Raw genomic sequence first — 15,459 nt, 5'->3', positions numbered from 1 at the left:
TCGTCGGGCGACGGCTTGAATGGATTAACGCCGGGGAACATTCCAAACCGAAACGAACGTCGCGCCGCATGAAAAGATTAATCGTGGTCCCGGTGCCGTGGTACAATGCAGCGAAATTCGTCACATAAATGCGGCGCGATTGCACTTGTCGAATATTCGGGCGCATTGTGCGGAGCCGGCTTCGAAAATTCGCCGACATTCGCGCTTTAATTGATAACGGTAACGCTATCGTTGTGTCATCCGACTTGTCAATGGTATCGTTGACATCGAATACGCGAAGCGCCGTACTCGCCCCTCCGTGTTCTTCGCGAAAGCAGGAAACGTATCGATTAAATCAAAGTACAACTTCTGATATCGGACGAAGATATTCGCGAGACGTCGTTAACATCGCTAATGAATAAACGGAACTGGACGGTAACGTTAAATGTGCGACAGGTGCAGGTAACCCTGTAGAAGTAATTTTAATTTTTATTCGTAATTAAGTGGTCCATCTCGCGTGACACGTATTTTAAGTATCGTACTAGCTGATACTCGGTGACTCATTAGCTGGTAACATTCACGGAAAGCACATATGGGCGTAAAATCTGGCCGACGTTGCATTCAGCGGATTTCCTTCTGTCATCAGCTATTGTTAACACTCGTTGTCATTATCTAGTAATTTTTATTATGTATAAAGCTGAAATATATATATTACACAGAGAGAGAGAGAAAGAGAGAGAGAGAGAGAAGAAATTAATATGTGCACTATCTGACTAATATACTTAGTTTCATATATGAAATATATGCTTTTATCTCATATCTATTTATGCATCTTATATTTATGTTATTTATCACATGTCTGAGAATTATATTTCAATGTAAAGTACGAATTACGTTTTGACGGAAGAAATTGAATTCTGCATTCCACTTACAATGCGGCTATTATCATTGGCGACGTTTCGACGTCGCTATGCATAAGAAATGTAAAAAATGCGAGCATCTTCTATAAATAACCGAGATACTTTCGCGAAGAGATATGGCGAATACGTATCGCGAACACTTTTTTTTCCGAGCTCAATAAGTGATAATTATTTCTCGAAAATAATCCCGAGTTTTATTACAATTATTATTCCCGTTGTATAAATAGGCTGATCTTACATTATAATTAGATTAAATAATACTGCAGAGTTCCTTATTTGCTAAATATTAACAATTTATGAAACATTACGAGTTTTAAGTTAACAGCAGATACCATGTATGTGACATTGTTAGCACGTTAATCGCATTTTCCACATCGCGAGATACGTTTCATCCTTTTGACGAGGGCAATTCATTCTCCAGGTTTTTCCTTGACCTGATAACGCGCATTTTCTCTCTTCGTGATTTCACTCGTACGTGAAGGTTGTTCTTACTACAGACTCACGGTTTACATAACACGGCTGGTGCTAATTACCTTAAATCATTTCGCGCCTTCGGCTACGTGTTTTTATCTCTAAAGAAAAAAAAAAACGCAGTAAATTCGTTTAAAAATCGATGCTGCACCGAAGGAACCGCTAAGCTTTATTGAATAGTCCCGTTTATGATTTTTTTTATATTTTTTGTGATACATCTTATTACATAAACCCGTCACAGTACAATAAATCCGGGACACGCATAACGACAAAAGAGATTTACGATCAGCTCGTTTATTATTTAGAAAAGTTAGCTTTATCAATGACATACAAACTTCTTAAATTACTTACAAAAGTATGCTACGTTACGTTTAAAATAGTTTGAAATAAATATAAACTAGATTGTATGTGATATTAATCCGATTGTGACATGTCGATTAGGGTAAACTTTATTCAACACGGTTGTCTCGATTTGCCCGTATCGCAGCACTGTAATCCAGAAAGGAACAACATATCGCTACACCAGGGTAGTTAACCTGGACTGTTGGTACAATTCAGCCTTAGCACAGTGCAAGTTGAAACGGGAACGTTGATCGATCGCGCGAAAATTACGTTGGGCATGTGATAGCATCTAAATACATACAATCCGGGACACATACGGCTACATGTAATAATTAAAAAAAAAATAGAAAGATGCACAGTAAAGCGTTAAAATTTATATTAACTTCAACGTTTGTATATAGGAAATTTAAGACGCGTAATTTTAAGTTGTTAATAACATTTATCCTAACATTTGGATTGTGGATTTGCCGGAATACTTTTTTCTTTTTTTTTTTTTTTTATTACACACTCCTACGAGATCGGAAAGGTTATCGCGCTATAAATGAAACCGCGTACTTTATACAAATATGAACAAGTGCGTACGCGTGAATTCTCGTATTTCAGTTGTCGAATAAATATGGAAAACTCAGGTTTATGTTTGTAACATCGATTCTTCAAAATTATTTCGGTTTCAATCGCGGTTGGTGGGTACCGTGAAAACGAAAAGTGCATGATATTTCGTCGCGTTAAACTTTGTTTGGATACCATTATTTTATACAATATACCGTCGTTGTATCGAGCAACGATATATGGAAATATCTTTGGCTTGCTCGACTCGTTCGAAAGAAATTCGTGGTGAAAATCCACACGACGCGATATCTATTGATCGAAAGAATGACGATACGTTCTCGGTCCTTTTGTCGCACCGTGTTATCGCGCGCGTGGTGTTTATAATCATTTCTTAATTGCATGCAAATGTCGTATCGATTAAGTGCACGAAAAATGGCTGAGTGACAACTAGGCCGATCAAAAAATGAGCACACTCGCGAATTTAACAGGCACATCGTACGTTTGCAATGTGAGAAAAATATGATATATTAATGTCAGTAAAAAAAAAATTAGATTTAACGTAAAAGAGAAGAAATGCATAATATAAGCCATTTAGTGCATGTATCCGATTTTTTTGTTATATGCATTTTATTTTTAATAATTTTTATATGCTATGTGTTCGTGGTTTGCATTTTTTAATATATATCGTTGCGATACAAATTTAAATCACCGTTACACATCAATTATTTTTAAAGTTTCTTGCAAAACACAACTTTATTTATCTTCATTTTGTATTACATTTTATCCTTTATGTTACGTTCAACAAATAACACATAAAAATGGCGATAAAATAAAACATAACTTATTAAACGGGAGAATGGTATAAATTGATATATAAAAATCTCTTTTCCGCGTATAATTATTTTAGCACGATACAGGATTAACGTTTTTTCATTACGAAGTATTCTGAATGAGGTAATACTACAAAGCATGAAAGTGCAACTTGAATTAGTATTCCAGCAACAGTTTAAAAAAAAATTCATAATGTTACGTAATATTCTTCAACTTTGATTAATATTTATTTAAAACCGCTCCGCGAGAAACAAGAACGGTAATGTAATGACATTCTGTGGATACTTTGTTCTGTAGAATTTCCATTTTCATATAACAGCATTAAACTTATAATGAAAGAAAGCTCAGTGGTTTACTGCGGCTGCCGGTAATGAAAGAAATTTTCCCGCGAGCGATTAACCGATTGCACTTTTTACGCTATATCATTTCTTTGAAGGAAAGTTACGTTTTTTAATAGCGCCAGCGAAATATTTTCTTTCGTTTATTTACAGATATTATTTTAGTCATTTTACATTGATCGCATCGCGGCCCGATGTCACGAACCGTAATGACATAATTGTCCCGTTGTTGACAATATTTTATTCAAATTGGTGTTTCACACGATTTGTTTATTACAACGCGCGAGATTATTCTATCGGGGATTATTTTATCATATCATTGCTTATGTGTGTCGTGTTATATGAGAGGAAGTTACTCTTATCAGAATGCGTGATTGCGTACGCACAATATATGTACGCAATCGCCGATGGAACTAGTTAATCGTGCACGTACTTCTGTTTTTGAGTTGTAATAAATCACGTCCAGTTAGGACTTAATTAATATACTTCTTATGTAATATCCGCGGCGAAAATAATCTTAATCTTCCTTTCCGAGCATCGGGATATCGCGTATACGACCGTTCAACGTTAGCGTTTTGTTCGTTAAACGCGAATAAAAATTTTTTCACAATTATATCATCAATCTGATAAATATTTTTAAGTATAAATATAATGAGTTAGAAATGTAGGACGTAGCGAAGGTACGGTTAGCTGTAAATTGATTTTTAATGAACGATTGCGTTTGTTACAGGCCCAGTCGGACGACGACGATGTGGCGGACGATGTGTCCGTCAACGTTGGGGCGGCGGATGATTTCATGACGGAATTCTTCGCGGAGGTAAGTGACAAACTAATTTTTCACCGCGGCAATTGCCTTTTCGACACCGTGGCGCGATTGAAAGTATGAAAAAGTGCCGTCAATCCAAAGTAGGTTAAACCTGTATCAGCAAGATTATATCGGCCTTAACGAGGACAATACATAGCTCCTCCTCTCGCTTCTTTCCATATAGATACGAATATCGCGGGATAACACAAAGGAACGTTCGTATATAAAATTCAATAACTCGAGCGAAATAGAATTTCGTAAAAATTCCACGCCGGCATCTTTGCACAAGACTTTCGTACTTTATCGATCGCGTCTCGCAAGCTTTTCCCACGACGCTACGTTAAAATGTTTTTACTCGTGCAAGTGCACCTGCTCGAGGTAGCAAGATGTAACTTTCTTGTAGACGTATCGCGCGTGCATCTTTTTCCAAGCGTGAATTTTACAGTCGGCGCCGTTTTAGCTCTCGTGTGATTTACCGAAGCATAATTTCTAACGAAACACCGATGCATCATGCATCAGTAGTATCGCTTAATCAGCTTACGCGGGAATTACGCCAGAAATTGTAAACATGAACTTCGTATGAAAAGTGACGCACGTTTTACTGTTACATAAACATTTTCGACTAATTATATTAATTACGAGTGATTAATATTTTCGAGAAATTATTGATCGTCAAGCGGAATGTTAATCAACTTTCGCATAGCAGTTTCGTGATAATTTAACGAGCGCCCATTACTTTTAGAATAAACGTTTGCGAAACACCGCGAGTGTTTCGCAAAAATGTAAAAATGCATCTGCTAATTTAATAGCGAAGCGAGCGCACAATTTTCTCTCGCGTACATGAGCTCTGTCGTGCAAGCTGTGATAAACCGCTTTTCTCTCTTCTCTTGAATGCAAAAAAAAAAAAAAAAAAAAAAAAAATATCCCTTTATCTGATACGCCGTTTTTCGCAAACTTATGATTTGTTGTCATAGATAAGAGATATCATTCGGAATACAAAATAACTGTCATTATCATTGCGTAATGAGAATCATTCCTTGGATTCGTAAAAGTTAATGTAACTTCTGTAATTTTTGCAATGGAGATGTTTATTAATTAAAACTCGCTTCGATATCGGTGTAAATCGTAGGGCGATTTCCACGCCAGCAATTAGCTCACCGTTGATTAAAGACGAAGGAAGGGGTTTGGAGCGTCAAGATAACATACGGCTATGATTATCGCGTACAATTTCGTCCATTGGCGACTAGGTAATAATTATCGCGAACGGTGTGCCATTTCTCACGCGGTCGTTTTGCCGACATTCGCGGTCGCGTGCGTTTGACGTTTACGAGAGTCCCAGTTTCAACGGTGGAAAACAACGCTCGCGAAATCCACCGCTTCGTACGGAATGAGGGAGGTCGGAGAGAGAGATCGGAACGTCGGATTCGAATGTGGTCAAATTCATACGCGACGCGATCGCCGAGGTGCAGGAAATTCAAAAGCAGATGCGACTCGCGGAGCGAGAGCTAAAATGACGTTATACCGATTGTTTTTCTTGATAAGCGTCGTATGGCTAACGTTGGTACCGTTGCTCCGCGTTACATAAGCTTTTATTATCAAGTCGTGGGCTGAGAACGGATACCTACGCACACAACTAACATTATTAATTTCGTCAAGTATCGAATACAAAAGTTCAGCAATGGCTGGTCCTTACAAATATTGAGGATATAAAGTTCCACAGAGATTCAATACGATTTTATCACGAAACTACAAAAACAAATCGGTTTTACGATACTAATTTTGGGCGTTTGTTATATTATGTATATCGTCATTATATTTTCAAATCCCTCACAACGATCGCACTGTTATCACTTAATAGTTGTTTTTAACCGAATATTGCTTTGTGCATTTATCGGAAACATAGTATATGTAGATGAAACTGTACGTATTTAATTTTCTAGCAAAGTTTGCATTTGTATAGAAAGTCACATACGTTCTTTCAGTATTTGCTATTGAGATTTATTGTACTAGTTTCTAGTAACACGGATCCCGAATTTTACTTACACACACATACGGCGTAAACCAAATTTATTATATCAATTTGCTTTGGGCAAGATAAACTATTACAACTGTTCTGCGATCTAAAAAAATTTGTCGACTATCCGTTTATATAAATGGGAGAGAGAAAAAGTGGAAAAACTGACGAGCAGCCAGTCGTGAAACATCTAATTTAATTTATTTTCGTTATTCGCGTGAAATTTTTGTTAAATTATTGGAACGGTCGTTACGCGTTGATAAATAATTCGTATTTTGCTCAGTATGTAGCAGCCGTCACGTATGTATATTGCTAATAAAACCACAACGGTGCGATGGTTTGGTGGTAAAATTTCATCGGTGATTGCTGGCGACACATACGAACGTCGCAAAATTTTCGCTTGATACTACCGCGATATATTTTCCAACAGGGCGAAAGAATCTTTGCGATGGGAAGCCGTGTTCCCATGCAAATGGATGGTCGTAAAAGCGCAAAGCACGGAAAGCTTGCGCCCGCCAAGTTAGATTGATTTTTACCGCGTTTCGTCGCTCCATTCCGCTCGCTTCGAATCTCGTTCTATCTCGTATCTTCATCTCGCCATTTTTTTTTCACGAGCTTCATCGCCTGAAATTTTTTTTTTTTTTTGTTATTTTCTTGTTACGACTTCGAGATCTCTGCATTGATATTTATTTTTTTATTGCTATCGCAGTTCTCGTTACCGTTGCTCTTAATATTTCTGCATCATTTATTTTATATTTCAGAATATTTAAGTATACGCAAAACTATGCTCTAAAGTCATAACGGAATCATAGTAGACGTCACGTTCTTTCTCGTTCTCGCTCGCCTCGTCTTATTTCGATAAAAATAACTAATCTTTCTCTTTTCGTTTTAAAATTTCCCGTAAGATGTAAAATCAAGAGTTACGCGAAGGGAATTTTATTCTAATGGGGGCGCAAAAAAATATCAGTTTAAGGGAGCTAACGCGAAATCGATACGTAGAGACATGCCGCCGCGATACATCGCGCGCGCGTTTCGGGTATGCCAAAATGTGTCGTCGTAGCAGCCATTAGGCTGTCCGTTCTGCGAAGTTCGCGTTCCTTGTGTATGTAAACGCGATGCAGTATGCACTATGCAATTGCGAGGGCTGGAAGTAACGGGAAGCACCCGAATAGGCAAGCCGGGCGTGCAATCGAGCGGGATGAAAACGGCATGCTCGCGAGAATGCATCGCGAATGATGCAGGATGGCACTAACGAGACACGCTCCCGCGGAACAACGCTTTGTGTCGGCGACATAGTACCGCGATGAAAGAGCTCTTGACAGGAGCTCACACTTTCTTCGATATCGATCACCTATCCTGTTATCGTTACAGTTACTTTTTTTACGCGAACTGAGCGATCTTCTTTGAGTTTCAAATATGAATAATCTTAAGACGCAACGTCAAGTTAGGTTTTTTTTTTTTTTTTTTTTTATATCTTTTATTGATCGAATATTTTGCCAAATGTTTCGCAATTAGGAAAGAAGTTTATTTTTACGTTGAAGCAACGGAAAATCGAGCACGTGTATTACCACTGCCTGAAACCGAATCTTCATCTCTCATTAATCGATCGAATATTATCTCCTCTCGTTTTCTTTCCTCTCGCTAATTAGATCGCGTCAAGGATATGCGAACGAGAGCTTTTAGAATTCATCGCAGCCTAGTCCTCTCGCTAAGAACACTCCTTCAAACCGAACGAATGAAGGGCTCTCCGTAGCTTGGAAATTTGCAGCCAGCGAACTTCGTCTTATATTAAGCTTCTTTATATTAAGTTTCACGTTTTCACATCTCTTTAATTTTTTGATTATCTTAATTATTTATGCTTTTTTGGTCTTATCTCAATATTTTCTATCTAAAATTGATTTTTAAATCTTTTGACGACAGTAAAAAAAAATTTGTAATTGAAAATTACTTATATTAAATTTGGGCAAGAAATAGAGATTTTTTTTTGTATTTTAAATAAATATTAAAAAATGCGCGAACTCGCGACTAAGTAGGATTGTCTGACTAAATGTGGTTCTAACTACTTGCGGCGAGCGCCACTTATAATTACGGCTATACTACTTAAATGAAATTTAATGATTTGCGAAACTCTAATAAATTTGACCAAGTTTAAGCCAGTTACTGACTGTGACGTGTGTGTTTTTCCACAGGTGGAGGAAATCCGCGAAATGATAGATAGGATCCAGACGAATGTGGAAGATGTGAAGAAAAAGCACAGCGCCATTCTCTCCGCACCGCAGACCGATGAAAGTGAGTTTAATTTATCACCTTGTATTACTTACCCCATTTCTTACGCTCAGTACTTGCATGAATATATTCTCGCAGCTGCTGCCAGCGAAACTCTAACGTCCCGCGAACAAAAAGCGCGACCGTGTTTAACGTAAAAATCTCTATTTACGGTTACACGAATTGGTCAGGGTGAGGATTATTAAATCAGTTAGCATTTCGCGTTAAGTACACACGCGTGTTTTTTGATACGAGGTTTAAACCGATACAGTATCGACGCTTTACAATTACAAATTTCGTTACTACGTCGTCGGTGAAAGATAATTCCTAAATTTAATTGTGAAATACGTAGAGGAGATGCCGTCACAATTTTTTATATTTACGTGTAAGAAAATTATTACACTCGGTTATTAATCGCCGAAAGTAGAAAAATGTTTGGGTGAGCGAATCAAAGCTTTCATTTCCGATAATCGTTGATCCTCCGCAAACTCTTACCACGTAGTATTGCCGAGAGTTGAATTTAAATTTGCTCTCTGTACATAATTTAAGAACTTATCTCGTCTTTCTAAGGTCGATTTACTCGACACCAACATGCTTTTAAGCCGGTCGGTTGTCCTCGTTTCTCGGTAGGATACGCTCATCTTCGAACGTTGATGCTGAATATTTCATTCGGCCAAACGCATGCCGTTACTTACTCGAAAACTCTTGCCGAGTATACCGCAAAATCCGATATTTTAGAGCGACGTTTTATCATCGGCACGATATACAAATCAATTTTTATAGATATACATTTAACGTAGTTGGCTTTTGTAATTTCAAACAAAGCTAATCGAGCTAATTCCGATATTTCTCCAAGCGTCATGCCGCCAAATTCCTTAGAAATAATAGGAAATGCAGACTAGTCAAGTTCGAAAAGTGACTGACGGTAGGAAAAAAAATGAAAGAGGCAGTGGAGTGGCCAGGATGTTCGCGAAAAGATGGTAGACACAAGAAACGAGAGAAAGACGGAGGGGTGGGTGAGAGATGGGGAAGGGAGGGATGGGACACCGGTGGTAATCGTCCTTGCCCTGGTTGCCATTGTACCGCTACTAGCCGAGGTTGGATTGTCATCCCTTATACCTTCATCCCCCAGCATGATGAGGTGCGCGCGCGCAAACGCGATTGTGGCTTCTAACCCTTTGTTTATACGAATTGAACGCCGATGCTCACCGCAGATTATAGAAAAATTTAATTCCGAGGACTTACCACGCGGATAGAGGTAGAGAAATTTTTAATTTTTACGAATCACGTTTTATTCGTATATATTCAGCTGTTACAATAATAGACGTATTATAATAAAGAATAAAGTTTGATATTTAATTAATTAAATCAGGAAATTAGTATTGAGAAATGATAGGGAAGAGGAAATTTGTGTTATGTCAAGTTACGCTGTTACTTCACGTTAATCTGTTTAGAAATCAGGGTAAATGTTGCGCAAACATGCAGTACGTTCCTACGTAGCTTGTCGATAATTTCGAGCAAGTAGATTAACCTACCGCAACTGAAGGATTAAGTAATATCCCAAACGAGAGAGAGAAAGGGAGGGCAAGAGCAACGCCTGCTAATTACTATTAATACTTGGACCTTACGTTGAAATTCCACGATAATTTAGCCGCGGCTTAAATTATTCGCCACGTTATACACAATCTTTACCATATGACCTCCTCAACCGTACGTCCATACATCGTATCGGCCTATTCGTTCGAGTAGGATGCGAGTGTATTTCCATAACTATCCGTCGCTCGGTCTCTTTCAACTTCACTCTTCTGTCTACCTAGAGAGAAGTTCTGACGGCGAGGCAGCTAAGCCCTAGATATGTCAAAAAGATTTCTCCGCGGGTATATAAATGCACGCCGTATCTTCGGACACTTCGGAAACTTACGTTTATTGCAGCTTTTCGCAACATAGCTGTCGCGAAGCTTGAACGAAACACGAGCGAAGCGGCAGCGAAAAATGTGAACGTACGTCGCGCGTGAAACGCGCGTCCCGTTAATAAGTAGCGTACTCGACGGATCGCGCGGATTTGAAACGGCTGCAAAAATCACCGTCGAGATACAAGGGATCGTTCTTGGCGCGGATACGAACGTATACGTGAACGAGATGAAGATAATCGGGTCTCGTGCACGTCGATATTGCCGCTCGCGGCGATCCAATGGAAACGGGTTAAACGGTTTTAGAAACTGTGTCGCTGCACGTTTCCCCGAATACCTCGTTAAAGAAACGTACGCGGATTACGAGCGATAACGACGACGACAGCGGGACACCTCGCGGGATCGGCGTTACGCATTCGTTGCGGCTCGATAATCGATCGCTCCCACGTCACTTATGCGCTCGAGGCCGTGAAACAATCGTCGTTGTTCTCTCGCTCGCTCCGGTACGGCCGATGGGCCGGAACTTCCCCGTGCGGACATCTACATACATATTAGTAGGAATTATTCACGCGCTTGAATCGCCCCGCAATGTATTTCCGCATGTTAATGACGATATTCGTTAAGTGTACAGCGCGTAACGCGGCGCGCTGTCCTCGGCGAATAATCGTTTTAATTAGTAACCCATTCCCTTCGTATTTTTCACCTTGTAGTCCGTTGATTAACCTCCGGGGACCTTCGAAGCCCGTTATTTTTAGCGAGAGAGTGCGACGAAAATTTTCGCGATACACTTTGCTTCGTTTGCAGTATTGATTTTTCTTTCAATAACATATGTATAACACGCTTGCATGTGTGTGCTCCGCGTACGCGATGCATTAAGCGCTATATTTTTAAAATTAATAATGTTTAAAGCGCACGTTACATATCTCCGATTATGAAAATTACGTGAAAGCGATTTGTACAGTTGCATTATTGAATTTAATAACTTTGGACTGCTCTATTATGCAAAGCGAGATAAATAATTATTAATAATTTATCATGATTACGAAGAATGCGGACAAATAATAATGCGAAAATTCGCGGTGATATCGTAACATGAGATAAGTCATGCACGCGGAGATAAAATGATATTAAAGGTATCATGTTGTAATACTTGTAGAGTGGAGGGATTTAATCGTTCTCGAGCAATCATCGTCTCGCAGAATTTCCGGTGTTGATTAATCAATTTTCTTCTCGACGTGCAATTATTATAAAGAACGCGTGCTCAAGTTTCCACGTCGCGATTATGTAAATGTAAAAAAAAAAAATCTCGAACGCATAACACGGCTCCGTGTGCGCTCAACGTTGTTACAGCATCGATATGAACGCGCACCACCTGTCGACGCTGTTAAATAGTATCACGAGAATAGTCCTGCGCTAAAAATAGCTTAAAAAGTCAGTGCGATGGAGAGGCGGCACTCGAGTTACTACATGTCGTTCATCGATCCGATCTACCGCCAGCTGCCGCATATCTGCAGAACGGATAGGAGCGCTTCTAAATCGGCAGCCGCGAAAAAGCGAGCCCTTGGGCTCGGAATCCATTTAAATAGAACGATATTTAACGCGGGGATTTTGGTCGAGATATTCCTGTCGAATCATCGCTGCGTCTGATCGGTTTTAAATATTTGTTTTTCACGTGTATACGCTTATCGATTCGAGATATTAATTACGCGTTAAAAATATATCAAGACGTAAGGGTCAGATAGTGATGTAACGTAAGCTACAATTAATATTTACAGATTTCTATATTGTCGATCTGCATCTTATAACTTAAAGAGCAAAAAATACAATTTAAATCTCTTTCTCATTACTAACACAATAGGAACAATTATGAACTTTTTCAAGCAGAGATCCTCTATTTTTTTACTTGCACATTTATCGCTGGATGCGTCTGTTTAATTTTCATTTCTTATTCGTCATTGAATCAAACCGATTAAATTTGCCGCGACCGACTTTTGTCCAAGTAAAATAGGTTCTAGTCGACTATAAGGATAACGTATGTTGCAACAGGTTGACGTTGATGAATAGCAGAGCCTAACATCTCTTATATAAATTTTTTACAAGTCCTTTGTAATATTTATTTTACATTTTCCACTATTGAAAAATTCAATTGCCGGAAAAAAGAGAACAATTTGTAGAAACGTAAATAACGCGCGGTCCTATCTAGTTTATTACATGTATAATATAGATTTTAGCATTGATGTGCGCGCTCGAATGTAACGGCTATCACACTAAGGCGAACATTTGCACAAATGTACGTTGTTGACCGTTGCTGTCTGTCAACGTGGCAGATACAGGCGTGACAGTCGTAGCATATGCTACAAATCGCCGTGCCAAACTCAGACGGCGGATAATTCATGCTCGACGTCACTGGCGTTTATCGTTGATCCCGGCACGTTATCCTAGAGGACTTGGTCCAATCCTGTATACGAGAAATGCACGTTGTTCCCAGATATACGTGAAGGAATTTACAGAAATTCCTGCGCTTGGAAAAAACATTGGATTTGCCTGAGATCCCGGCTTTTCCTCGGTATTATCGTAAAATAGTCATTTGCCTTGCTGTATGAGAAATCATTTCGGTAATGTTTATTAATTGCACAAAAAGCACTTTGCTGCAGCGTATATTCGTTTAAAAACATTAATTGATCGAATGTAGTCTCTAAATATTCTCGTGTCGTAAGATCTACTTTTGACTGATACGACAGCAAGGCATTATCCTTTCGTCGTAGCGAGCAGAAATTTGCCGTAGCTTTTCTCAGCCGTGCGTATACCGAAACCAATTTATTATTATTTCCTGGCTGCAACGCGTCAATTTCTCGCGCATGGAAAATTAAGTTTACCGGTACTGGGGCGCGCACACAGTGGTGAAAAACCTATTTTATACGCGCGTAGAGGCACGTAACACGGAGGCGACATTGTAATTTTTTTATCGTTTTTACATCATATACTCATATACCTGTGCACACAGGTGCACCGCGCCTACGTCGTTTACGGGATATGAAAAATTAATTTTTAGGTATAGTTTGTGACGAAGACGAATAATTTCTTTTTTGATAGACGAACGGGAATTTCGTTTTTAATAGGAGTCTTTGAGAGCCCCCATAATTAAGCTGTCGTACTCCAAACTATGAGAATACTAAAAAGCAAGCGATAATCAAAGTAACTTTTTCAGAGTAAAATTTATGATAAATTCACTGATTTCTTTTTTTTTTTTTTTTCTTTTTTTTCTTTTCAGAGGTTTAATTGAACGTTATTTCTTTTAACTCTTGAGATTAAAGTTTTAGCATTTAAATTATAAATAAATATTCTGTTCGCTTTACTTGAAGTTAAGTCAAGCACAAACTTTCGTTATCTATTTGCATCGCTAAAGCTTAATTTACTGGAAGCCTTCTCTTTGCAATTGCTAATATTTCGAATATTATACAGGGTGCCCGAAATAAAGAAAAATTGTAAAAAAAAATAGAAAGTATTGCAAAAAAGAATTTTGTATAAATATTTGAGAGGGCTTATATTAAAATAGTTTGTGAATGAAATCCATAACGGCCGATATCTCGCGATTGTGATTGTTTGAAAATCCGCAGGATAAAAGTCGCAAGAGAACACCGCGTAAACCGCGAGGCAGATTTGTCAGCGGCTGTCATAGTAACGAGCAAATCGATACGTCCGAAATCGAACGAGAGTACCATAAAGCGAGACCGCGTTTCTCAGTGAAAGCTGGTCCCATGATAGGTGGCCATTTATATGGCCGTAGGACGCTAAAATATATCCGACTCGCGAAAAATAGAGATATATTTCTCTTTTTGAGTTATTTCTGCAGCAAACGCGAGGTGATCTTTGTCTCTGTATTCAACGTCGATGACTCGATTTCCACCTGTAGTGTCTGATTAGCAGTTATAGAGAGTTGACTGTTCGACTTCTTTTTTATCGCCATTTCCGACGAGAAAGTGACTTTTGCCACTGGCATCCGCTACACCGATCGGAACCGATCATCTCTCGACCGATGACAAAATCGAGGTGAAATTACACGCAAGATACAGTTGCCTTGCTTCTGTCATTTCAGCTCGCCCAAGAAAACAAGAGAAAAAAAAAAAAGTAGATTTACTTGCGTTCAATAAATTTCTCGACATATCGGAGAAAATGATAAAAGAGAAATCGAGAGCAACAGTTGCGGGTGCTTTTTCATGAAAATTACTATAGCAAAAAAAAAAATCGCGGAAGATTAAGCGGTGTAATTAAGTGTCGTTAATTGATGTAATGAATCGCGAAGTAACGTCTTGTGCACTTGGTTTTTCTCTCTTGAGATCTCTCTCTGTCGTTTTACATTTCACGCACGATATCACAGCTTTATAATACGCGACGCTGCCGTTTTACTTTTCATTAACAAGTTTACCGGCCGTGCGGTGTCATCGTTTTCTTTAGCGCGGATGTAACTCGCTACGTAAACGAAAGTCACCTTCCGCGCGAATCTACACCTGCAACATCCGCCGCGACAATGAGCATCGTGTTCGTTTCGCGGTCATGGAATTCAGCCAAGGTTGTGACGAGCGACAAGCAAGCAGCAGGGTGTCGTTCGTCATCTAGCTAATTCGCGCGAGTGAAGTTTACTTTCGCGAACAATTAGGTCGTCCTGCCCGTTGGAGCAAGTTCGGCATAATGTTACGTGGCACATGCGAGGGTTGTCAACGTTGCTCGCGTCATCGTTGAAAACGCTGAGATAGTTGGAAACGCTGTTATCAATATGTGTTTCACGGCCCTACGCAATTTGAAGACGTGGGTGGACGGTTAATGATGATACGGGGGAGCTAAAAATATCGACGCGCGCTCTTCTCATATACCGAAAAATATATCATCCGCGAAAAATACGGGCCGTGACATTTAATCCTTCTGACGCGCGCGATCCAATTTCCACTGTGGGCTGATCAATTACGCTACGATGTGATTGAGAAGTTCGGCCTAAAGATTAAGTCTGTTATTTGTAAAATCCATCACAAATGCGACA

General features: G+C 39.1%; 1 protein-coding gene across 8 annotated transcripts in view; it reads left to right on the top strand.

Annotated features, from left to right (window-relative positions):
- The window catches only part of LOC139102911 (syntaxin 1A), a 53,462-nt gene that overhangs the window by 1,701 nt on the left and 36,302 nt on the right, over window positions 1–15,459 (top strand). For all 8 annotated transcript variants that reach the window (XR_011545791.1, XR_011545793.1, XR_011545792.1 and 5 more), the window contains exons 2-3: window positions 4,161–4,247; window positions 8,439–8,538. Coding sequence is in view for 4 of the 8 variants with exons in the window: in XM_070657109.1 (XP_070513210.1) it covers window positions 4,161–4,247; window positions 8,439–8,538 (187 nt within the window). In the remaining 4 variants the exon portion in view is untranslated. The remainder of the gene's footprint in view (window positions 1–4,160; window positions 4,248–8,438; window positions 8,539–15,459) is intronic.

Source organism: Cardiocondyla obscurior, linkage group LG05 (genome assembly GCF_019399895.1).
Source record: "Cardiocondyla obscurior isolate alpha-2009 linkage group LG05, Cobs3.1, whole genome shotgun sequence".
In the NCBI taxonomy this organism is placed as follows: domain Eukaryota; kingdom Metazoa; phylum Arthropoda; class Insecta; order Hymenoptera; family Formicidae; genus Cardiocondyla; species Cardiocondyla obscurior.
The sequence above is the reverse complement of the archived record's forward strand: the minus strand, read 5'-3'. Positions and strand labels throughout refer to the sequence as shown.